General features: G+C 66.9%; 7 protein-coding genes across 7 annotated transcripts; 5 read left to right on the top strand and 2 right to left on the bottom strand.

Annotated features, from left to right (window-relative positions):
* Nucleotides 1–535: 535 nt before the first annotated feature.
* On the bottom strand, nucleotides 536–1,285 carry F751_1817 (Presqualene diphosphate phosphatase; the record flags this gene model as incomplete). Its single annotated transcript, XM_011399524.1, has 2 exons — nucleotides 536–728; nucleotides 909–1,285. The coding sequence occupies 2 exons, from the start codon at nucleotides 1,283–1,285 to the stop codon at nucleotides 536–538; spliced, it is 570 nt and encodes a 189-aa protein (XP_011397826.1).
* A 469-nt stretch (nucleotides 1,286–1,754) lies between these two features.
* On the top strand, nucleotides 1,755–5,096 carry F751_1816 (Calcium-dependent protein kinase 17; the record flags this gene model as incomplete). The annotated part of the gene is made up of 11 exons (XM_011399523.1): nucleotides 1,755–1,780; nucleotides 2,052–2,320; nucleotides 2,519–2,655; nucleotides 2,804–2,932; nucleotides 3,185–3,535; nucleotides 3,711–3,795; nucleotides 4,004–4,086; nucleotides 4,212–4,262; nucleotides 4,471–4,548; nucleotides 4,704–4,863; nucleotides 5,002–5,096. The coding sequence occupies 11 exons, from the start codon at nucleotides 1,755–1,757 to the stop codon at nucleotides 5,094–5,096; spliced, it is 1,464 nt and encodes a 487-aa protein (XP_011397825.1).
* Nucleotides 5,097–6,356: 1,260 nt separating this feature from the next.
* On the top strand, nucleotides 6,357–6,688 carry F751_1815 (hypothetical protein; the record flags this gene model as incomplete). Its single annotated transcript, XM_011399522.1, has 2 exons — nucleotides 6,357–6,478; nucleotides 6,586–6,688. 2 exons carry the CDS (start codon nucleotides 6,357–6,359, stop codon nucleotides 6,686–6,688), a joined length of 225 nt encoding a protein of 74 aa, XP_011397824.1.
* A 347-nt stretch (nucleotides 6,689–7,035) lies between these two features.
* Nucleotides 7,036–10,937, top strand: F751_1814 (DDB1- and CUL4-associated factor 6; the record flags this gene model as incomplete). The annotated part of the gene is made up of 7 exons (XM_011399521.1): nucleotides 7,036–7,287; nucleotides 7,420–7,582; nucleotides 7,724–7,834; nucleotides 8,046–8,144; nucleotides 8,335–8,568; nucleotides 10,076–10,380; nucleotides 10,725–10,937. 7 exons carry the CDS (start codon nucleotides 7,036–7,038, stop codon nucleotides 10,935–10,937), a joined length of 1,377 nt encoding a protein of 458 aa, XP_011397823.1.
* Nucleotides 10,938–11,815: 878 nt separating this feature from the next.
* F751_1812 (Thylakoid membrane protein) lies at nucleotides 11,816–18,127 on the top strand (the record flags this gene model as incomplete). The annotated part of the gene is made up of 12 exons (XM_011399519.1): nucleotides 11,816–12,290; nucleotides 12,864–13,534; nucleotides 13,634–13,960; nucleotides 14,068–14,143; nucleotides 14,261–14,382; nucleotides 14,527–14,834; nucleotides 15,228–15,291; nucleotides 15,400–15,485; nucleotides 16,735–16,843; nucleotides 17,059–17,295; nucleotides 17,556–17,840; nucleotides 18,014–18,127. 12 exons carry the CDS (start codon nucleotides 11,816–11,818, stop codon nucleotides 18,125–18,127), a joined length of 2,874 nt encoding a protein of 957 aa, XP_011397821.1.
* Nucleotides 12,769–12,981, bottom strand: F751_1813 (hypothetical protein; the record flags this gene model as incomplete). Its single annotated transcript, XM_011399520.1, has 1 exon — nucleotides 12,769–12,981. The coding sequence occupies one exon, from the start codon at nucleotides 12,979–12,981 to the stop codon at nucleotides 12,769–12,771; it is 213 nt and encodes a 70-aa protein (XP_011397822.1).
* Nucleotides 18,128–18,635: 508 nt separating the features above from the next.
* F751_1811 (hypothetical protein) lies at nucleotides 18,636–22,309 on the top strand (the record flags this gene model as incomplete). The annotated part of the gene is made up of 7 exons (XM_011399518.1): nucleotides 18,636–19,056; nucleotides 19,311–19,531; nucleotides 19,666–19,840; nucleotides 20,951–21,190; nucleotides 21,320–21,424; nucleotides 21,596–21,945; nucleotides 22,112–22,309. The coding sequence occupies 7 exons, from the start codon at nucleotides 18,636–18,638 to the stop codon at nucleotides 22,307–22,309; spliced, it is 1,710 nt and encodes a 569-aa protein (XP_011397820.1).
* Nucleotides 22,310–22,376: the final 67 nt, after the last annotated feature.

Genomic DNA, 22,376 nt, shown 5'->3' with positions numbered 1-22,376 from the left:
ACTGAGTGTATTTAAAGCACACATCGTTTGCATTCAACCAGAGTACGGCTCTGGCTACACACAAGATTCTACAGAGCACGGAAGGTCCTTTGTTTCCCTCCATGCGAGCCTTTTGAAGCGATGCCGTACAATGTTCCTATCCCAGGCTCCTTGCGGCTGCACATAGGCTGCGCCCTAACAAGCACACTGCATGGCCCCGAGCAGCACAGCTGTACAGAGCACGTGCGGGCACAGCGCCTTCCCAGATCCTCCAGCACGGGTAGACATACGGTCAGCTCGTTGCACAGAATCGTCAGATCTTGATCGGCAGCTACCCTGCTCTTGCTATGCCCTTTCCATGTAGCCAGGACTGGGCCCACTGCCGCAGTGCCCTTGTCTGCGCCTGGCTCACGAGCAGCGTGTCCCTGGAGTAGCCACCCTGCGACAAAACGAAGTGATTGTGATGAGTAATATGGCGCGCGGGGGGGGGGGGGCCAGGCGCAAGACTTGTTGTAAGCAAAAATACTGGGTCACCTATTATCGCCATGAGTCTCTCTTAATGTACCTTGGACACCAGGAGCACGGTACCCACGCCCACCAGCAGGCCCGCCGCCACGTCGGCGAGGTAGTGGCGACCCATGGCGGCCCTCGACAGTGCCGTGGACACAGCCCAGTACATGGCGAGGAAAGAGAGCCGAGGATAGGCTCTGCCCAGGCAAAGGATCAGAAACTGGGCAATGAATGACACGCTGGGGAGTTAGGGGTGGGCGAATTAGGGGGGTGGGCGTGTGTGTGGTGGGGGGGGGGCTCTGGAGGGGAATATACGAGGTTATAAGAGAGGGAAAGGTAAAGCATGTCCGAGAGCACCCCAAATTCCTGCCTGATCCATGAGCATGCGTCCTCCCGCTGACACCCTCACACCAACGTACCGTGCCGCATGCCCAGACGGGAAGGAGTGAGCATCCACTGCCACGACGACCAGGAAGTCCTCTGCCACGTTGTACACCGGTCGCCTCCTGCGGATGAGGAACTTGAGGGTCCCCACCAGCACTAGGTCTAGAGCCCACCCCGCCAAGAAATTAAGCACCAGGGTTTGCTGGGTGAGGGTGGCACGCGGCTGGAAGAAGGCGGCAAGGGCGATGGCCAGCCAGACGATGCCATCGCCACTGTATTCGAAGAAGAGCCATAGGAAGCGGGGGTACGCGGTGCCTAGGATGTACAAGTAGTTGCTCCAGCGCTCGTCAGTATCCACGAGCACACCCAGCCAGGGTGGGGTTTTCGCTGCTCGCCGATGGGATCGTGACATTTTTAAATTGTACGCTGGATTTTAATCCAAGCATGGCGGGGCCCAGAGTAGGAGGATCTGGCATTTACTACTCCCCATCGGTCCTGCAGGTGATCTGTCCATGAGCTGGCGCCCTCCCGAGAAGATCTCGTCATGAGGGGGGAAGCTATGTAGACCAGGGCTTGCGAGTATTCAGTCACGAATGAACCAGAATACTACTGAACATCTCTTTGTCGCAGGCTCGGTGGTCCTACCTACACACTTAGAGGCTCGGTTGAGGACTCGGGCGAGGGCCTGTCGGTGTGCTCCCACCCGGTACGCCAGGTCAAGTGTGTGACACTCGAATCCTGCATACATGCACATGATGACGCCCTAATGGGTGCTCAGCCAGCTCCCGATGCTCCACGCCAGGTCATTTCTCTGGGCACGCCTCGTCCTGGCTCCCAAGTAGCCAGCTCCGACACAGCTGCCGGCCATACAGGCAGCGGCCATGAGCATGTGGAAGGACATCGTGCGGTCGCAGTCCAGCGGGCGAGTGTTGATGGGGATGGAGCGGGCTTGCCATTGGTTTGCATGACTGTAGGACTTCACGTGTCGGAGGGCTCCCTCTTGGCTGCATCGTGCATGGGAACAGTGCACCACTGCGGCCCCGAGGCATTCCAGGAGTGTTGGGAGCCACATGGAGAGTGCATTGCCCTGGCCCACGCTCCCAGAACATTGTGTGTGCATCCTGCCGCCCTTCCTTTCCCCCTTTCGACCCCCCACACCCACTGATGCCCATCGGCAGGCCTGCACTGGAGGATGACTACGAAGTCGGTCACGTGCTGGGCAAGGGCACGTACGGCACGGTGCGCCTGGTGAGGAAGCGCGGCAGCGGCGAGCCCTGGGCCTGCAAGACCATCTCCAAGAACCAGCTGGTCACGCGGCACGACATCGAGGACGTGAGGCGGGAGGTGGAGCTGCTCAACCTGCTCACCCCCCACGACAACATCGCGGGCGTGGACCGGGTGTACGAAGACTCCAACTCGGTGCACATCATCATAGACTACTGCGAGGGTGGGCGACGGGGTCCGCGGGAGGGCTGGTTTCTTGGTTTCGAAGAGTACCAGCAGGAGCATGGGGACCTTGTGGGAGCGTATGCGGTTCTGTGGGTCGCATGTTTCACGCTCCCTGCAGGACTGAGGTTGCCACGGCGCTCACCCGGCCGCTGTCGTCCCCACCCCTCCACTTGACGCCACTCCCCCCCATCCGCAGGCGGGGAGCTGTTCGACCGCATCACGGCCAAGGGCACCTTTTCCGAGCAGGAGGCCGCGTCGGTCTTCCTGCAGATGGTGGAGGTGGTGAGGCACTGCCACAGCATGGGCGTCGTGCACCGAGACATCAAGCCCGAGGTGCGCAGGGGAGGCCGAGGGAGGCCCTTGGGGGCTGGGGTGCTCTCTGCGCCCCCGGCACGAGCTGGGGGTGCGGGCACGTCGGCGACCACCCACCCCCAAAAGCTTGGGACGGCCTGTCCCAGCCTTGTCGGCGCCCCACCCGCAGAACTTCCTGCTGACAGACGGCAGTGAGGCGGGTGAGCTCAAGGCCTGCGACTTTGGGCTGTCCACCTACTTCAAGACGGGGGAGGTCATGCGCGACCTGGTGGGGTCGGCCTACTACGTCGCCCCCGAGGTACGGCGGCTGCTGGGATCACATGGGACGGGGAGGGGGTGGCGGGGAAAAGGGACGATGGAACAGGGGTTTCAGAGTGCGCAGAGAGCAGGGGATCAGTGGTGGGATCAGGCCCCACCACGCCACGCGTCCTTCATCGCGAGGCGCTCGGAGGCTGCAGGATCCCTCCCTTTGCCCCCTCCCTCCTCTCACGCACCCCACTCCCACCCCCTCCCACTCAACCCCCACCCCAACCCTTCTCTGCAAACTCAGGTGCTGCACCGGCATTATGGCAGGGAGTGCGACCTGTGGAGCCTGGGCGTGGTGCTCTACATCCTGCTCTGCGGCCTGCCCCCCTTCTGGGGCAGCACGGAGGCCGAGATCTTCAAGTCCGTGCTGGAGGAGGAGCTGGATTTCCAGACCGCGCCCTGGCCCGCCGTGTCCGAGGGCGCCAAGGCCCTGGTCAAGGGGCTGCTGGACCGCGACCCCGGCGCGCGGCTCGGCCTCGCAGACCTTGCCAGGGATCCCTGGCTGCGGGAGCGGGGAGGGTCGCGGGCCGCGCCCCTGCCGCCCATGGTCATCCAGCGCATGAAGGCCTTTGCGCGCATGACCAAGCTGAAGAAGGTGCGGCGGCGAGGGGGACCCGCAGAAGATGGCAGAGGGGTGTCGAGGAGGGGCGGGGGGCGTCTTAATGAAGAGGCTGACGCAGTGCCTACTTGGATTTGGGGTTGCTCTGGCGGCAGGGCTGACTGCACATGCACTCTGGCTAGCCAGGCAACCCACAAGGCAACCCTTGCAGGCAGCGGTGCTGAGTGCCGCCAAGTACCTGACCAAGGACCAGATTCAGGGGCTTCGGGAGCTGTTCAAGTCCTTTGACGAGAATGGTGGGGCGCAGGATCCTGGGAGGCGGGCTGCAGTGTGGAGAGGGGGGTGGGGTTGGGTGGGTGTGAAAGAAGCGATGGGGCATGTCTGGCTGGGATCTTCGCATGGTGGGTACCTGTGCACCCCCTCTCCCATGTCAACTGCTCATGAGGGCAGGCACCCTGGCAGATGTTGCGGTGTTATGATCACGCCTCACCCTGTCCCTGGCAGGGGATGGCGTGGTGAGCTTTGCTGAGTTTGAGAGGGGGCTCGCAAGCCGGGAGCCAAACATGGCCTTGCTCGAGATCCGACAAGTGAGACAGGAGCCCAGGGGATGGGGGGTCCGGGGCCTCTGTACTGATATACACATGATGGGCGTATCGGAGAGATACAGGTAATCCCACCGCCCCTCATCCCTTGCCTCCCACCTCAACACAAGGTCATGGAGGATGTAGATGTGGACGGCAGCGGGAGCATTGATTACGAGGAGGTGAGCGTCAGTCGCTGTGTTTGGATGAACTGTGCGCAGGGGAGGAGGCGTCAACCTAGGTTGCTTCGGGAGTTGTCACGTCATTACGCTCATCTACGCATGAGAGGCATGCTCCTGAGGCCCTGGTCCTGCGGGTGGGTAACGCTCAGCCACGCATCGGCGTCACCTCCCCACCTCACCCTGTGTCTGCCTTCCTGGCCCCTCGCAGTTCATTGCGGCCACTGCCAACCTGAGCCAGCTGGAAAGGGAGGAGACCTTCATCAAGGCCTTCCGTGACATGGACAAGGTGAGCATGGAGGGGACTGCAGGCCGGGTTGGTTTGGGATCCGCCCTCGCGCATGCCACAGACGCATCTGCGGGTATCCCCGCCTTCCAAAAACGACACCGGTGTGGTTGAGTGTCAGACCCTGCTTCACCCGCTGCCCCTCACCATGATGGCAGAATGGGGATGGCACGCTGACGGCCGCTGAGGTGGCTGAGGCGCTCGATCAGACCGGCAGCATGACTGAGGAGGAGGCTCACAACCTCATCGCCTGCCACGACCTGAATCGGGACGGCGTGATCGACTACGCAGGCAAGGCGGCGAGGGATTCTTCTCCGAGTCTCTCTTGGCAACATGGGGCTGGTGCCTCGCGTGTTCCAACCACTGGGTGTCTACTTCCATCCATGCCTGGAGCCCTCGGTTGGAGTGTACGCAATATCAACCCCCCCTCCCCACTCACTTCTCAAAATGTTGCAGAGTTTGTGTCCATGCTACGAGCCGGGGAGGACTCTGGTGGTAGCGACAGGAGCCTGCGCACTATACACCGCAAACACATGGTGTACAGTTTTTGACATCGTGGAGCGTGTTTGGCATGTTGTTGAGGTGGTCTGGGAGCCCATGGAGCACTGGGATTCCAATGTTGTGCCATATATTGTGCTTGCCTTGGCATGAATGGTTCGCATCCCTTGCCATACCCGGGATGGTGAGTGCAGGGAGAGGACGCCATGTTAAACTAGTGAAAATTTCCCGAGTATCATCGGTTCCTTGTTGTCGTGTTGTTGCCAGTGCATAACCCCATCCAGTTGTCCTGACCCCTGTCGATCTTACGAGAGCGATAGTGTCATCGATTTCCAGGATGGCGACCTCTTCCGGGTCGCCATCAAGGATCTGTTCGCGCTTCTGCGCTTCTGTAATTCTACATAATGGCTGGACACCTGGTCCTGTGCGCATCGCCAGCACGGCAGGGGAGACGTTGCTAGGGCGAACGATACCTAGCTGTGACCTCGACAGCGGGGGCACGGAAAACCCGCGGGCCCTGTCTGCGCTCAGGGTGTGGGCCCCCGGCTGTGTAGAGACGCTTCACCTCGCCATGTCAACTCATTGTGGAATGGGATGGCTCCATCGGTACAGGTGAGGCGGTCCCAGGGTGTCTAGAGAGCCCACCGAGCGACAGGATTCTGTGTCGCCCGCTCACCTCGTCACCCTCCCTGCTTCTGCAGCCTGGACACACCCTTAATTCTAGCTACTCTCACCCTCTCCTTGCTGGCGAGCACCTGCGAGTGAGGGCGGCCCTGCAGTAGCCGCTGAGAAAGAGGAGGTGCCTGCTCATGAAGTACTCCTCCTTGAACAACTCAAATATGGTTTACACCGTGCCACTTGCAGGGGACAGATCAACGTAAACGGCATACCGAACCCATTTGGCGATGATGACCGACCTGTGAGCTGGAATGGAGAGTGGTTTGCGTGCAGGATATGCCCTGCCAAGGGAGCTCGTTCCTCACCGCGCAGAAAGGCCTTGGTCGCCGCCTGTAGTATAATCTGGCCCGAGTCGCTCTGACTCTATATTATTATTCCCAAAGACCAACCCATCTCCACCCTCCAGGTGTACAAGCGTTGGTGGTTCTGGGTCATCATCGGCGTAGTATGTGCCTTCGCTGTCGTCCTCGCGGTGTTCACCATTCGTGGATTCCGGCAATGGCGGCGATTCATCACTCTGGAGGAGCTGGTGAGGGATCAGCGGGAAGTCTAGTGCTACTTGCTGCACTCGCAAAGTCAGCTCATCCGTCTCTCCCCAAGTCAGCTAGATACTGGTAATGTGAAGATGCCCCCCCATGGTCTTTGCCAGTATCCGACTCAACTGCGCCACCCAATCCGAACAGGAGGAGAAGATGGCACAGGAGCTGGCCGTGTACAATGTTCAAAAGGACCTGGAGCGTGGCGGTCTCCTAGAGGGGTGAGTGTGTCTGGACACCCTGCGAGGACTCTGGGCAGGGAGGGGACCCTCGGTGTGAGCTGTTACCCTGCCACCCTTACTGATTGCCGCTCTCTCCTCCTTTGCAGGCACATCGGAGGCAAGCTCGGGCTGATCAACGATGTTGCGCGGAGGACGGGAGTCCACATGTCGTTGCCGGGGCTGCAGCGACAGGGCAGCGCCAACTTCTAGCCGGCCTGCGGCGCATGTCGATCATGACGAGATGACGTACCAGCTCTTCAAACTCTTGTTACTTGTCCGACTATCATACTCACCACTCTTTGGTACAGAATCTATCGTCTGTACGGTTTTACAGGAAAGAGGACGCGTTTGGCAAACCTGTAACTGAAATGGACTCCCAGGAGATGAAAACTGCGGTTGCCAGGTGGGCGTTGCCAGGGGCCCGATCGCGCCTTGAAGTCCCCAGCACCTGTGGTGGAAATTGCCGATTTCGAAAGGCTTACATCGATTTGCTCCGAACATAGAATGCAGGATCTCGCGGGGCATGGGCCCCGAGGGCTGCATGACGCCGTGCATTGATGCTGCTCCCCGCACTCGCCGCCCGGGAGGTGGGCACCCTCCGGGGCCCACGCCTGGAGTCTAAGGCCGTCGGAGACCCCGGACTGGCGCTAAGACTTTGCGATGTGGCAGATTTGAATCTCGAGGATCGTGGGGGGGTGGGAGCGCTGGCATGGAATGGCCCCACTGCCGACACCCTGGCGGTGGGTCATGCTGATGGGCGCCTGGTCCTCTGGCAGCCGGAGGCCGACACGCGCTCCGAGATCGACACAGTGAGCATGTGGTTGTGGGTAGGGTGTTCTCCATCGCACCCGCCGTCTGGCACCCTGTATACTTCCTGGGTTTCCCGGCCATGGCTCCTGACCAGTCACCTGGAAGCCAGCTCCCTTCCCCCATCCGACCAGGGCCACACCGGCCCCATGCACGGCCTGTCCTTCCTCCCCGACGGCACTGTCCTGTCGGCCGCCGGGGACGGGCAGGTGCGCATGCACAGCCTGCGCCGCGGCGCGACCCGCCCCTTCCACCTCCACTCCGCGGCCGCGACCTGCGTGCTGGCCGTCGAGGCAGGTGAGGCAGGCACGGGGCTCTTGTGGCCGGGACGCCGCGCCCTGGTGCGCTGCGCGTCCTTTGGCGCACACCCGTCCGCGGAGTGGCCGTGGCAGGCCGCTGACAGACCTGCTTCCTTGTCCCAACACCCCATGCCCGCAGCCTCGTTTCTGTCTGGCAGCAGCGATGGGACCGTAAGGCTGACGGACACCCGGGTCCCGCCGCAGCCCCTCAGGGAGCCAGACTCCCCGGCGCGCGGCTCCTGCCTGGTCGGTGAGCTGCAGGGCGGGGCGCGCTCCGGCTGGGGCTGCCGGGCTGTCGGTCACGGTGTCTGCCGGTCGTGGGATGTCGGACAGGCCTTGTGGTCGGCACGCGCCCTGCACCGGGCCTGCATGCCCTTCCTATGGTGGCCTCTGCTGGCCCCGTCCATGTCCCGTCTGGCATGAGGACACCCCACCTCCTCGCCACCCCCCGCACGCCACAGTGGACCAGCGGGACCAGAGACTGGGGCGCAGCAGGCGTAGTGTGGCCGTCGCCAGCCTGGCTCAGGACGAGTGCCGGCCCTGGCTGCTGCTCACGGGAGGTGCCGTGGGCGGAAGAGGGGGGGGGGGGTTGGGGGGAACATGGGCCGGACTTGGCTGGCGGCTGGGGCTCCAGCCGGGGCTCTCAGATTCCTTGGAAACTTGGTGCAGACACCTGCATGGCCAGCCGTCCGCCCAGCCGGCCCACCCATGAAAACCACACCCTCGTCCATCCTCGCCCGGCGGTCGCAGGCTCCGACCCGGCCATCCGGCTGTACGACATGCGCATGGCCCGACCCCCCGCCGCGACGGCGGCCCCCTGGGTCGCGGCCTACGTGCCCTCCCACCTCAAGGCGGGCCTGCTGGGCTCGGCCCGCTCGGCGCAGCGCTCCCCCGCCGGCGGCTCGGTCACCGCGGTGGCCTTTGCACGCGGGGGCGCGGACGTGCTGGGCGCCTACGCCGGCGACGCGGCCTACGGCTTCCACGGTGCTGCGCACGCGCGCGACCTGGCCTCCCTCCTCTCCATCGCGGACCTGACGCTGCCGGCGCGTGGCGCGGCGCGGCGCGGCGCCGGGCCCTCGCGCCGGCAGAGCACGGGCAGCCTGGCCGACGAGGCCAGCCCCGCGACGCCGGGCGGGGGAGGGTCCCCGCCGGCGGGCCCCCCCAGCCGCGCCGCGCTGCGCGGGTCCCCCTCCTTCGCCGAGTCCCTGCCGGGCCCGGGGCCGGGAGAGGCCGCGGGCAGGGCCGCCTGGCCCCGAACCTCGACGGGCAGGGCCCCGCCGCGGCCTCAGGAGGCCGAGGGCACGTGGAGCTCGGCGCCGGGGGCCGCGCAAGACGGCAGCGGGAGCGACGCGGAGGCCGGCGGTGGGCCGGCGGCGCAGCGCCGCTCGCGGCGGCTGGCGCGGGCCGTGTTTGCGGAAGGCGCGGGACGACTGGGCGGGGCTGTGCTCGACCCCGCGCCCCGCGAGTCGCCCCCGATCCAGCTGGACTCCACGCTGAGCGTGCTGGGCACCCGCCCCGACAATCTCCTGGGAGGGGATGTGTCGGAGGTGGGCCCCGCCCATGCACGAGCAGTGGTAGGCCCCTCCCATGGCGGGGCCGACGCAGCGCCTGGCCGCGGGCGCGAGGCGAGCGTGGACGCCGGCGGCGGCGACGGCCGCGCGCGCTCCCACGTCGCCTCGGCCGGGGTGTCTGCGCAGACGGCGAGCGTCGCGCCGCGGCGCGCCGCCCTCGAGGCCCCCTCGGTGGCCTTTGCCCCCCCGGACGAGGCCTCTCCCGCCGGCGGCGCTGCACCCGCGGCGGCGGCGGGCAGGGGCGGCCACGCGGCGCGCCGGGCTGCCGCCGAGGTGAGCACCGCCGCGGCGCGGCCGCACAGCCCCCCCGCCGGCGAGCGGGGGGAGGAACAGGCGCAGCACCGGTACGCCACGCGCGCCGCGGTGCCGGCGTGGGACGTGAGCAGCGCGGCGCCCCGCGCCGGCTCCGCCGCGCACCCACTTGCTTCCGCAGCGCTCTCCGACCGGGGCCCCAGCCGCGTCGGCGACCACGTCCCGGGGTCCACGGGTGGCGCCGCGCAGGGCGACGCCGACGCGGCCAGGGTCCGGGTGGGGGAGTCCGCGCACGGCGGGCCCGGCGCGGCGCCGGGGCCAGCCGGCGCGGCGGCGCGCACGCCGCCGGAAGGCCGGGGCCTCCCGGCCGTGCCGAGGACGTTGGCGGCTCGACAGCAGCCCACTGCATCGCCAGGACCCCGGGAGGACAGCAGCCGGCTGGGGGCCATCGTGTTTGGCAGCCGTGAGTCATCGTGGGTTTGGCCGGGGGTAAGCATGGCCTGCTCAATCTAGGCGCTGAGCACTCACACAAGAGGCTGCAGACTGAGGAGGCATTGCAATTTTGGGCCTGGAGCGAGAGACTTGCTCTTTTCAACCTGTGCCCGATCTCCCAATGCCTTCAAGACCGCAAGCCTCCTTCTTCCCCCCCCCCCAAAAAAAAAATAAAGATCACATGGGCGAGGCCTCCGACCAGGAGGTCAGCCCGCGCCGCATGTACTCGCGCTCCTACGACCTGCTTGGCGGCAGCGGCCTGCCCGAGGGCTCCGGCATGCAGCACATGAGCCTGTCCGCGCTGTGCCAGCTGGGCGGCGACACCCTGATCTGCCCCTCCAGCCTGGGCGCCGCATTTGTCTGGGAGTACGCCAGCGGCCGGCTCACCAATGTGCTGCTCCAGGGGGAGGACAGCAGCATGGAGTCTGGCACGGCCCGACCGGGCTACCCCCAGCTGGCCACCGGGAGCCAGGACTCCACCGTGCGGCTGTGGTCGCCCGAGGCACGTTTGTGGTGTTACGGGGAATAGGATATGGGAGGGTGTCGAGTAATGGGGGTACCAGGGTGCCAGGGTTGAACCTCGCATACTATTGTCACCCAGGAATCGGCATGAGGAAGGCGAACCCTAGCCCTGATATGGCAGGTGCACCCCGTGCCTCTGTTGCGCCACGTGGCCTGCCTGATGAGATGGCCACATTTCTCCCTGCATCGCTGTTCAAAGTATTGCGTCATAATGAATGCAGACTATGGCCAACACATCAGTCCTGGGAGGCTGCCCCACCCCCGTTTTACAACCTGCCAGCCCCACACCTCCACCCAACCCAGGCGGCACACCAGCGGGATCTGCACAGTGCAACAAAACAGCTGGGCCTGCGCCTGGCGGCTGCGGCGGACAACGCCGCGGATGCAGAGGGCGTGCCCAATCCGGAGGCCGGGGAGCAGGCGCAGTCCCTGCTGCTGGCGGCGCTGGGTCTGACGCACAGGGACGGCGAGTTGCAGGGCAGGGACGGGCGTACTGTGCGGTGTAATGTCATGTGATCGGTGCTGGGGATGAAGCAAGGAAGTGGGGAAGATCATTTGCCATGCCCCAAGTTCCCGAATGTGGCGGGAAATATGAACTCGTTCGGCAGCAGCTGGACACCACTGCTGGAGAGCATGCCGTCCCGTTGCTCGGAGAACGAAGCGGACGCACCACAAACATGAAAAGTACACAACAAGAACTCGATTCCCAGATAATTGCGGAAAACATCTCAGAGGAAAAGTCCCTTGGTGCTGTGTCTGTTCTCGGGATCACCAGACTTGTCGGGAGTTCAGGAAGGAAGAGTCACTGGGCAAGTCGTCGCCCAGGTTCTCTCGCAAGGCGGAGGTCATTCATCATGCGGCCCAAGCAGGGCCGGAAGTCGGCACGAAAAGCAGCACTTTTCGCTGAGGCTGGCTCCCGAACGACCTCCCCTGACCCCGCCCAGCCCCTCCTCCGGAAGCTGGCGTTAGACTCAGCCGACGACACGGCTCAAGCGGAAGAGGTAGGGCGTGATATACGCACAGTAATGGCCGATGTGCACATGGCTGAACGAAAACCTCACCTGCATGTCAACCGCACCAAGTTGCCCGGGGTGTTGCCGCAGCGTGTCGGAGCAGCACCCGCTGAGTCTGGCGACGAGGCGGGCTCACCGTCTGCCAGCCAGGTAAGCAGAACTTTATAATAAGCTTGGCGCGTTTCACCTCATCCTTGGGAGGCCGGAGCGAGACGCTGGGCAAGGCACTGCACGCTACCATACACCAAGGTTTGCACTCACTGAAACCCATCGCAGGCCCCCTGGAGGCCCAGGCCAGAAGCAAAAGGATTTGGCCTGCCCCTGCGCTTCCCGTCCATCGGCCAAGATGAACCGGCGCCGAACAGCCCCCGTCAGGATGTCATGTCCCTCGTCGACGCCGAGCTGGCGACGGCGCGGGCGGGCAACAAGCTGCGGCGGCACGCGCCGGCCGAGCCGCCCGCCGAGGGCGAGTTCTCCATCAAGTCGGCGCGCGAGCACGTGGCGGCCCCCGCCTCTCTGGCCCTGCAGAACGCCTTTGCCGCGCTGCATTCCGGCGCCACCTCCCCCGCTGGCAGCATCGGCGCCTCTGGCGCCGGGGAGGATGCCGGGGATGGGGAGGAGGAGACAGAGGCCTCCTCCTCCTCCGACGCCGGCGGGTCCACAGACCAATACGAGAGCGCGGCCCCAAGCCGCATGGCCTCCGCGCTGACGGCCTTCGCCTCCGCCGCCAGCCTGGGCAGCCCGCTGGCGCCGCAGCGCAGGTCCTCTGGCAGCGAGGGCGAGGACGCCGCGACTTCGGCGCTGCGGGGCGCCAGGCCGGCCGAGGCGCGGCACACGCCGTCGGGCCTGCAGCGATGTGGGTCTGCGGCGATGGGATCGGGGGCCGCGCCCGGAGGCCTGCTGGCCGGGCTGATGGGCGGGCTGGCCGCCCGGGCCGCCGCCGCGACGCAGGCGCAGCAGGGCGCCGGGCTAGGTGGTGAGATTGCCGGGCCCTCCGCTGGACCTGATGGGTGTGAGGATGCTGGGGAGCATGCAGACCACGCTGCCGCCGCCCCGCCCTCTACAGCACCGAGCCCACGACCCACCTTGGGGGGCGCCGCCGCGAGCGGGACGCCGGCAGGGGCAGCGCAGTCGAGCACCTGGGGCGCCCGGGTCCTGGCGGCGCAGGGCGCGGGACCGGCGGGAGCGACGCCGCAGCGCATCGCCGTCGGCTCGCTCCACGCCCTGTTTGGCGCGGTGGCCGCGCCGGGGGCCGGAGGGGGCGCCAACGCCCCGGGCGTGGGAGGGCTGGGAGGGGCGGCGGCCTTGAACATGGGGCAGTCCACCTGCCCCATTCACAAGGACGAGAGCCAGGCGGCCACTGCCAGGCCCGGAGCCAAGTCTTCGCCCCAGGCCATATCCCCAGCGTCTGCCCCGAAATCCGACGCAGCCGCACGCCAGGGCGCCTGTGGCCGCCCGGCCGCCCCGGCAGTGGTCACCTCGCCCGGCAGCCAGGGGCCCCGCAACCTGTTTGCCCGCCACGGCTTCCTGCCCAATGCCCTGGACATGACCTGCCTGCAGCAGGCGGAGGGAGGCCGCCCACAGCCTGGCGCGATGGAGTCCCCCCTGAAGTCGGCCGCCACGGTGGCGCCCAACCCCGCTCCCTGGGGACCCGGCGGCGAGGGGGCCCAAAGCCTGTGGGCGGCGCCGCTCGCCGCGGACGGCACGCTGCCCTCCTCGCCCTTCGCGTCGCCCCACGCCCAGCGAGACGCGGACGAGGCGCGTCGGGCCCACGTCTCGCACAAGACCGCAGACACCGTGAAGGGCAGGCCGTCTGCGGCGCCGCGCGGCCGCCTGCCGCTCGCGTGGGGCCAGTCTCCGGGACGGGAGGGTGGTTTGACTGCCGGGGCCAGCCCCGGTGGCGTTCGAGAGGCCGCGGGGCAGCTGCGGGCCAGCCCCGGCGGTGCGGAGGGCGTGCCGGGCCGCCGGCCGGAGGACGCCAGCCCCCGCGGCTTCCCAAGGACGCTGGCCAACCCCCTGTGGCACGCCCCCGAGCCCCAGCCCGCACCCGCCCAGCCCGCAGGCGGCCTGCCGGACAACCCCTGGTCGAGCCCCGCGCCCGTGACTTCAGCCGGCCGGAACCTGGCCCGCCTCCCGCCGGGCGCGACGCCCGGCAGCCCGTGGCACGCGCCGGCGGCCGGCGGGCTCGATGCCACCCAGCCATCCCCGGGGGCGCAGGAGCCAGCGCCCAGAGTCAGCTCCGGCCCCTCCAGCCCCGAGCCCGTCCCGCTGGGCGCCCGCTCGCCGCAGCCGTCGTCGGCCAGGGGCCTGGCGGCGGCCGCGACCTCGCGCCTGGCCTCGCTGTTCTCGGCCGTCACCCGGTCCAGCCCGACGCGGGGCGAGGCGGCCGCAGCGGCCAAGGCCCACCTGCCCGCCGGGGCGGTGGCCGTGCCGGGGTCTGTTTCCGCTGCCAATAATGTGGAGGCCGGGGGCGACGTGGCACGCATGCAGGCGGACGCCAAGGCCTGGGCCAAGGCAGGGAGGGGGGTGAGGTGGCTGAGGGTCACGGAGAGGAAGGTGTGCCGTGGGTCCTGACGCGTGCTGGGGCAGAAGCACTGCCCCTGAATCCCCATGCTCCCCCTCCTGTGACGCAGGCCCACGCCGACAAGCTGGCCTCCGCGGGCCACACAGCCGATGCCGTGGACCCTGGCCAGGCCCCGGGCATGCCAGGTGGGGCTGCTTTGCTGTGGTGACTGGTCGGCGAGGGCTGTTGGACTGACTGGGTGGTTGGCTGGGCCACCTTGCACCCTCCTCACCTTCCTAACCCCCACTGGGACCCACCTGCAGGCATCGCCGAAGCCACCGGAGCAGAGGAGGGTGCCGAGACCCCTGCCGCACCGTCCCAGCGCCACTCCCGCCGCTTCTCGCTGGCCATGGACGAATCCCTGGCCGAGGCCCTGGACAGCCCCGTGCGGCAGGAGGAGACAGCCAATGGCGCCGCGCTGCTGGCTGGCTTCGCCCGCCGCCTGGGCCCGCTGACGGGCCCCGGGGCGGGTGCCACGCCCGACGCCGCGGCGGCTGAGTCGCCGCTGCACACCGCCACCTCCTCCCAGCACGGTGCGTCCCTGCTGACCGGCGGGGAGGCGTTCAGCGACGCGCGCGGCACCAGCCTGACCCCGAGCACGGCTGCCCCGCAGGCCAGGCCCCTCTTGTCCCCGGTGCAGAGGCAGGGGCCGGCATCGTCGCCAGCCGCCGGCGGCGGCGTGTCGCCACGATGGCCTGGGGCCGCGGAGGCACCGCGGGACCTGCGCCTGAGCGACGAGACCCTGCGACGACGCGAGAGGGCCGCGGCCACCGCCGCGGCCGCAGCCGGCGCACATCCCCACGCGGTCGTCGACCAGGTACCAGCGGCCGCCACCAGGTCCCCTTCCGCCGGACAAACCCTGCCCGCAGCCGGCCTCCCAGGCCCTGCCGCCGCGGCTGGGGCGGGAATGAGGGCGGTGCAGCCGTCAGCCCAGACCCCCATGGACCCCAGCCGCTCCCCGCCGTTTCGACACAGCCAGCAGCCTGGTCTCGGGAGGGGGCCCGGCGCGGACAATGTGCCGCGCGAACAGCTCCTCCAAGCCGAGGCCCGAGCCAGGTGGGGTGGCCGTTTGGGGTGGCCGTGTGATGCGCAGGGTGGATGCCGGGGGATGCCGGCTGGCAGGGGTCCGTGGGACGGGCTGTGTGCTCCTCCTTCGTCCTGCCCGCCTGCCACGCGTGTATTGCCTCGGCCGCCTGGACCCCATCCGCACCCACCCCCGGCCCCGTCCAGGGTCGCCGAGGACGAGGCGGCGCGGGTGGCCCAGTACTGCCGAGACCTGGAGGCCAAGGCGCGTGTGCGAGCTGCAGGGCGGCATGTCGATGCAGTCGTCCGCGGCCGCCGCACCTCCATGCCTCGCCGGTGCGGCACACTCATACTCCTTCCTTTCCATTCACCCTGCCAGGTGCGCGAGCTGCGCGGGGAGGTGCTGGAGCTGGAGGGAGAGCTGGAGGCGGCGAGGGGCGAGGCCGCTCGCGTCCCCGGGCTGGAGTGGGAGATCATGGCCGCACGGCGCGAGGCGGCGGCCGCCGCCGGCGGCCGTGCGTCCCCGTCCAAGCCCCTCCGCTCCAGCGTGCCGGTCGCCGCGCCCAGGGACAACCACGGCGCGGCGCGGCGCGAGCCGCAGCGGTACGGCGGCGGTACGGCGGATCGATATGGTGGGGGTATGGCGCAGCGGTACCGCGGCGGTACGGCGGAGCGGTACGACGGCGGTACGGCGCAGCGGTACGGCGGCGGTGCAGCACCTCGCCACGGGCACCCAGGGGCCGGCCTGCAAGGGCACCTCGCGACCAGGGCAGAGCCTCTGTATCAGGCGCACGATTGGGCCGGCCGAGATTCGGACTGGGGCCAGGCGGACGACTGGGACGGGGAGTCTCCTCCGCACCTGTCCAGGGCTTATTCGGATGAGGAGGGGGAGCCGGAGCATGCTTACCAGCGCCAGGTGTGGAGAGAAGGGGACGGGAAGAGGGTGTTCCCTGCACCGGCACCTTTCCTGCCCCCAACTCTGCCGCCACACCCTTCCACCCCCACACCAACCCGCAGGCAGAGCCTTGGGCCAGTCACCAGGCCACTGCCCGGCAGGGAGGCATGGGCCATCTTCCCCATGCCGCCGGGCCTTCGCCCAGTGGGGCGCCGCGGCAAGTGACCGCCTTCAGACCCCTGTCGGCCGGAATGTGGAGGCTGGAGCGCCGCATTTGAGCGACATCGATTGAAAATCATCCCAACAAGTCTCCATTGGGATGTGCACTGGCTCCTGCCAGGGGCTCAGCCACGTAATCCTCCTGCCCTGCTCCCTGGCAAGGAGATGCAAGAATGTGTGACCCTGCACGGTCCAGCGATCCCCTTCGGGGCGCGAAGCAGGGCTCGATGAGGATGCTAGATCGAAACATCCGTGCATAGGACCCGCAAGAGCGTAGACCTGCGCACACCTCTTCGAAAATGCTTGGATTAGTGGCCACCCCCCTCGCAACGGCTGGACAAGGCTGTGCCAGCCCCAGATGCACACCGGCAGCGATACGGACATGGGGACCCCCCGCCCTCCGTGCTCGCCATGCCCACCCCTTCACGCCATGCAGGCTGACAAAAAGGTGTTTTATACATACATGCCATGGGTACGGGTACCTTCGGGGTCAATGCCGTCCGTCAGGATCCTGGGCAGTGCTGGATGTCGTGGCATCCGTTGTCATGGAGCCAGCCATGCATCCTAAGCGGGGCTGACCCCGCCATGAACACTTGCCAGGAGCCCCCACCCGCTTGTGCAAGCAAACTCGACATCTGAGCAGACCTATGCCAAGCCAGCTACAGCAAGTGAGGAGTATGTCCTGGACTCTGACTTCCGTATCGAGCGGGTGAGACTTGGGATGGGGGAGGCAGATTGCTGCTGGGATGGCCACTGGATGGATCTGTGCCTCTCACTTGCAAGTCTGCATCTTGTTCATGCATGAATTGTTCAATTCCTGCCCAATCCTGCCAGCATGCCACACTCATGCTGGCCAGTCTGCACGGCACAGAAACTGGGCATACTTCACCTGCCCCCATACAATGTCCCTCCCGCTGTGTGCAGGTCTCATTCGGTACCATCCTGAGCCCCCTGGGCCTGGGTCTCATGGTGTACGGCTTCTGCGCCTACTTCTCCCTCCTGCCCGGCGGCGACGTCTCCAGCCTGCTGCTCATTTATGGCTTTCCCCTGACCCTTCTCGGCTTCGCGCTCTCCTACGCGCAGCTGCCCCCCGTGCCCTGCCGCAGCGTGCCCAGCGCGGTGGCTGCCAGGGAATCACAAGCCACAGACATCCAGAAACAGGTGTGGAGTCCGTGCTGAGTGCTTTTGGGGTGCAGAGGGGTGTAAAGGCTGTAGAGTCTTGGGCTTCAGCACAGGGATTTGGGGAGGAGGGGACATGCTTGCATCCTGGGTTCAGAACATCTGATACCCATCTCGTCAGATCGCACAGGAGAGAATGTGCCAGATACTCGCCCCTCTGGCCCCTCTGGCCCTCGCCGGAATGACCTGCATTCGTCCCCAAATCTTGGCCTCATGTCCCCTCGCCCCCTTCTCCCACCTAGGTTCGGGAGGATGTGACGAGGTTCAGGTATGGGGACGAGCAGCATCTCGACGAGGCGCTGGTCAGGATCTTCAAGATCGGGCAGCCGCGGGGGCTGGCCCGGCGCCTGACCCCCAAGCTGAAGGGGGTGCGGGAGGAGGTCCGGGGCCCGGAGAATGCCTACACGCTGGTCCTGGAGTTTGCCGCAAAGCCCCAGATGGAGCGGTCGGCCTGGGAGGAGCGCCAGGAGAAGTTCCAGTCCTTCTTCGGGCCGGGGGTTGTGGCCCTGCTTGAGCCGACTGAGGAGGTGGGTCTGGACAATGCTCACCACATGGTCTCCAGTGAGGTGCAGGGCGCAGCAGGGCATGAGGGGCAGCACCCTCGTGAAACCATGTGTTTGCACGGTCACTATGCTGTGGCAACTACATACCCCGGTGTCAACCCAAGCATTGCTGATTGCCACCTGGCGCTGCACCGCAGGGCATGGACGTCGTGCTGGTCGTGGATGGTAGCGGAGCCGGCAGGGGTGGCGGGGAGAAGAAGGATGTGCTGCCGCCCCTCCTTCCTGGACTCAAGCCCCGGCAGCAGGCATAAGCGGGGCATGGTGCCCCGGCCGCCTCTGTTGTTACACCGTGGGGACCCGTGGGCTTGTCACCTGTACTACATCGGTCAGAAGGTGACAGCTGGCTGTGTTCTGGAAAATCTATCACCCCGAGCCTTCTGTCCTGACGGGCATCCCTGTGAGAGGAGAGCACCTGCGTTGAATTCCAGGGAGACAGGTGCCAAATCCGGGGCCGATCTCACATGCCAGAGCGCGAGTCGCGTCCACGTCCTGACGCCAGGGAGATGTCCCTATCGCACACGCCGAGTGAAAGAGAAATCATGCACTGAACATTGGGCAAGCGCCATGCTTGACGAGCAGGCTCCCTAGGGCCGGGACCCCTCACCCCCCAGCATGTCCCTTGCCCTGACGCACACGCGGCCACTCGCTCCCAGGCATACCTCATGGGCTGGCACTGCAGCACATGTTACCCGGATTCCCCGATACACACGACCTTCCCTGTGCCTGGCGGGGCTTCGGGGCGGACTGCGGCCCGGGCCCATGCACAGGACCGGGCTGAGGTGTGCGAGGGCCCTCCCTCCTGATGCAGGGTCGGACACCGGCCCCAACCCCGGCTGGCAGACCTTCTGGACCACCCTGGACGTCACAGCATGGCTGGGCACCGTGGGGTCCGCCCTGGCCTTCATCATCACGGGGGAGATGATGCTGACAGCTGCGCCGGTCCTGCTCCCCATCCTGGCCCTTTACGCCAGTCGGCAGCGGGAGAGGCTGGCAATCCAAGCCACACAGGCCAGCACGGCGGCGGCGCTGGTCTCCGTCCTGCGGGAGCAGGCGGAGAGGACGGCGCAGGACAACGCCGCGCTCGCCGCCGAGATGCGGGGTAGCGGGTCTGGGGTGCAGGCGGCCCTCAAACTGGTGGAGGCCAAATTGAGCACCATCGAAGCCTCCGTCCTGAGCACCGGTGAGGGGGGTTGTGGTGCGTACTACAGATTGAGGGCCAGGCACATATGATGTTGCAGCGGGATGTGCATGCTCTCATTGCGGACACGCGCAGGGAGGTTGCAGCTGCTGCAGAATGCGTATGTCCCACTCCGCCCCAGAGGGCACAGCTCAAAATGCAGGAGGAGTGTGCATGTAAGTGCCCACCCCATCACCTCGGAGTCTGTGTAGGGAGCAGCACGCAGATCCTCCACCAGGATGTGACAGCGGCCACAGGGAAGCTGGGCGCGCGTCTGTCCCGCCAGCTGGAAGGGCTGGCGGGGGAGGTGGGCCGACTGCGGGGCGCCGGCTCCTCGGCCGCAGCGGAGGACGTGGCGGGGCTGCAATCCGCCCTGCGCTCCCTGGAGGCGCGGCTGCAGGAGACCCAGTCGTCCGGCCAGGAGCAGCTTTCTTCCGAGATCGCCGGGCTCCTGGCCGCCAAGCAGCAGGAGATGCAGGTAAGTGGCCGATGCTCTGTGTGTGATCCTGGGGGTGGCATGGGTTGGTCAATGGCCCGCGTCACTGAATGTCCAACACGCTATGTGGCTCGTATTCATGAGCCTGTGCACCCCTGACATGATCTCGCCCACAGTGGTTCTTCACCGACAAGCTGTGGAAGGAGGCCGACCAGCTCAAGGCGCTACTGGCGAGCCAGGCGGCGACTGGCGTGCGCGGCGCCTCGGCTGCTCCTGGCGCCGACACCGCGGGCCTGCTGGACGCGCTGGGCGCGGAGGTGCGGGAAGCCCTGCGGCAGGTGCGGCAGGAGGGTGAGCCAGCCTCGCCACGGCCCCTGGACCCGGAGCAGTGGGCGGCGCTGGGGCGGCGCCTGCGTGCTCTGGAGGACGCGCTGGCGCCCGCCGCCGACGCGCTGGGCGGCCTGGTAGGCCGGCTGGACGCGCTGCAGGCGGCGGTGGAGGCCGGGCAGGCGGCGCAAGGGGGAGCGGAGGGAACGGCGCGAGGGGGAGCGGAGGGAACGGCGCGGGGCTCGCCGGAACCTGTCCTGGCAGCGCTTTCTTTGCTGCGTGCCGACCTGCGGGCCATGCTGGCGGCGGAGCGCAGCCCAAGCAAGGCGGGGGCCACGGGCGAGGCCTCCCCGACCACTGAGGCCCTCCCGTCGCGGAGTGAGGACGCCCTGGTCCTGGACGTCCCGGCACAGCGCGTGGCTGTGCCGGAGCGTGAGGCGGCGCCCGGCGAGCCGGTAGCCGTCAGGGACGGCTCGGAGGGTGTGGAGCTGGGATGGGAGGCCGCACGCAACGGCAGAGAACCAGCGACCCGGGAGGAGGCGTACGCGCGCATGCAGCGCCTGGTGCGGGCGGACACGGCCGAGGAACCGGGTGCGACGCGGGAGGAGGCAGAGGAGGGAATGGCGCAGGCTCGGGGTGGACAGGCCGCGGCGCTGCCATCGTGGCTGCAGCTCGAGGGTGCGGTTGCAGCCCGACGGGAGGATGATGATGAGGCTGCCATTCTTTCGGGCGGCAGCAGCGGGAGTGAGGAGGCTGGAACCTCCTCCAGGGACCCAGCGATGATTGACCAGGCGGGTGGCGCAACGCAAGCAGGGGTTGAGGGCAGCGATTCCTGGGCGGCTGATGGAGCGCGAGAGGGAGCTCAGACTACGAACAGGATGACAGAATCTGGGGCTCGGTGGCAGGTAGATCCTGAGAATCGGCTGCAGGCAGACGCCGTCGAGCGATGGCAGGCAGATTCTAATGACCAGTGGCGGGCAGATGTCGGCGGCTGGTCCGGAGCAGCAGCATCTCTCAGGGACAGCGGCGCTCCCACAGATGCCGCAGTGGAGGACGGGGTTTTCACCATACCCGTCACTGCCAACAGCGGGGATGGGCCTCCCGTGCCAAGCGACCGCCCTTCGCTCTTCGCAGAAGCGCAGCAGGACGAGACAGCCCACGATGCCACGCAGACCAGCAGCGGCAAGAGGAGCGGCGGTGGGGTGGCCGCTGCTCGGGCGCCGGATCGCGATCCAGAAGCCTCCCGTTTTGAACCCCTGAAGACTGATGCCCCAGTGGCCGCTTCCACTGGGAAGAGCCCCAGCCTGATCAAGGCCACCTACGACCTCGGCCTGCAGCGCCTCAAGGCCGGCCGCATCCTGGCCTCCACGCCAGGTCAGCGGTGGGATGTTGCTGGCCGGTTGTTGTTGTGCTTGTGAGGAGATTGCGGGGTGATTTGGTCATGCCCAGGCTTGGCTTGCGAATCTAGTACTGACCCGGCCTGGCGCGCTGGGACCCCTCCAGGTGCCGACCTGGGACTCGCTGACTCAGCGTTCTGGGAGGCTGCAGCTGCCTTCCAGGAGGTGCTGCAGGACGCGCCGGGGGACCTCAGGGCCACAGGGAACCTGGGTGAGGCCATTCGTGTGGGAGGGAGGGGTCGTGTCTCAGGAACTGAATGCTGTGGCCTCTTTGTAGTTTGTCCGTGAATATATTTTCACATCTGTGAGCCTTTATCGCCCACAGGGTGTCTCCAGCCACCTGCACGTATTCTCCATTGCCTCGATCCCCATCAAATCACAGGCAACGTGCTGCAGGCCCACGGCAGGCTGAAGATGCAGATATGGCGCAGTGTGTCGCGCACACGAGCGGCCGGGGGCGCCCCCGGCGAGGCGGACCGCGGCGCCGTGCTGGCGGAGGCCGCCGCCCGCCTGGCCGCCGAGGCCGGGGACATGCTGGTGCTGGCGGGGCGACGATACCGCGAGGTACTGCAGGCAGACCCCGGCGACGCGCGCGCATTTCTCAATTGGGGGCGCTGCATCTGCCTGCGGGGGGAGCTGGCGAGGGAGGCGGGGGGGAGCCTGGAGGAGGCAGCAGCCCTGTTTCAGAATGCCGCCGACAAGTTTGACGCCGCGCTGGACGCCGAGGGCCAGGTTTGTGAGTGGTTCGTTGAGACTCCTGAGGTCCTGGGCGAGGGTTTGGGCCGCTTTTCCGGCCCCCATTGAGCTGCTACTTCAGGATGCTGGGGTGGGCAGGTAGGACTCTATACAAAGAGCCACTCATCAAGCTATCTCATGCAATCTGCATTTCCTCCCACAGACCGCCGTCGTGCTGCAGCATGCCGGCGCGGCGCTGACCGACGCGGCCGACGCCCTGCTGACCCTGGACCGGGCGCAGGCGCGCGCTCTGGCCCAGGACGCGCTGCCGTACCTGCGGCAGGCCCTCGCGCTCGACCCCAGAAACGTCGACGCCCAGGGCAGGTTGACCCAGGTGCGAGCCATCCTGGACTCCACCTAGGGTGCAGGGCCGCAGGTATCTGGATGGGGAGCTGTGATGCTGATGCGAGATGAAGGGGCAGCAGGAC

Source organism: Auxenochlorella protothecoides (assembly GCF_000733215.1).
Source record: "Auxenochlorella protothecoides strain 0710 unplaced genomic scaffold scaffold18, whole genome shotgun sequence".
NCBI lineage: Eukaryota > Viridiplantae > Chlorophyta > Trebouxiophyceae > Chlorellales > Chlorellaceae > Auxenochlorella > Auxenochlorella protothecoides.
This window is presented reverse-complemented; position numbering and strand designations above follow the sequence as displayed.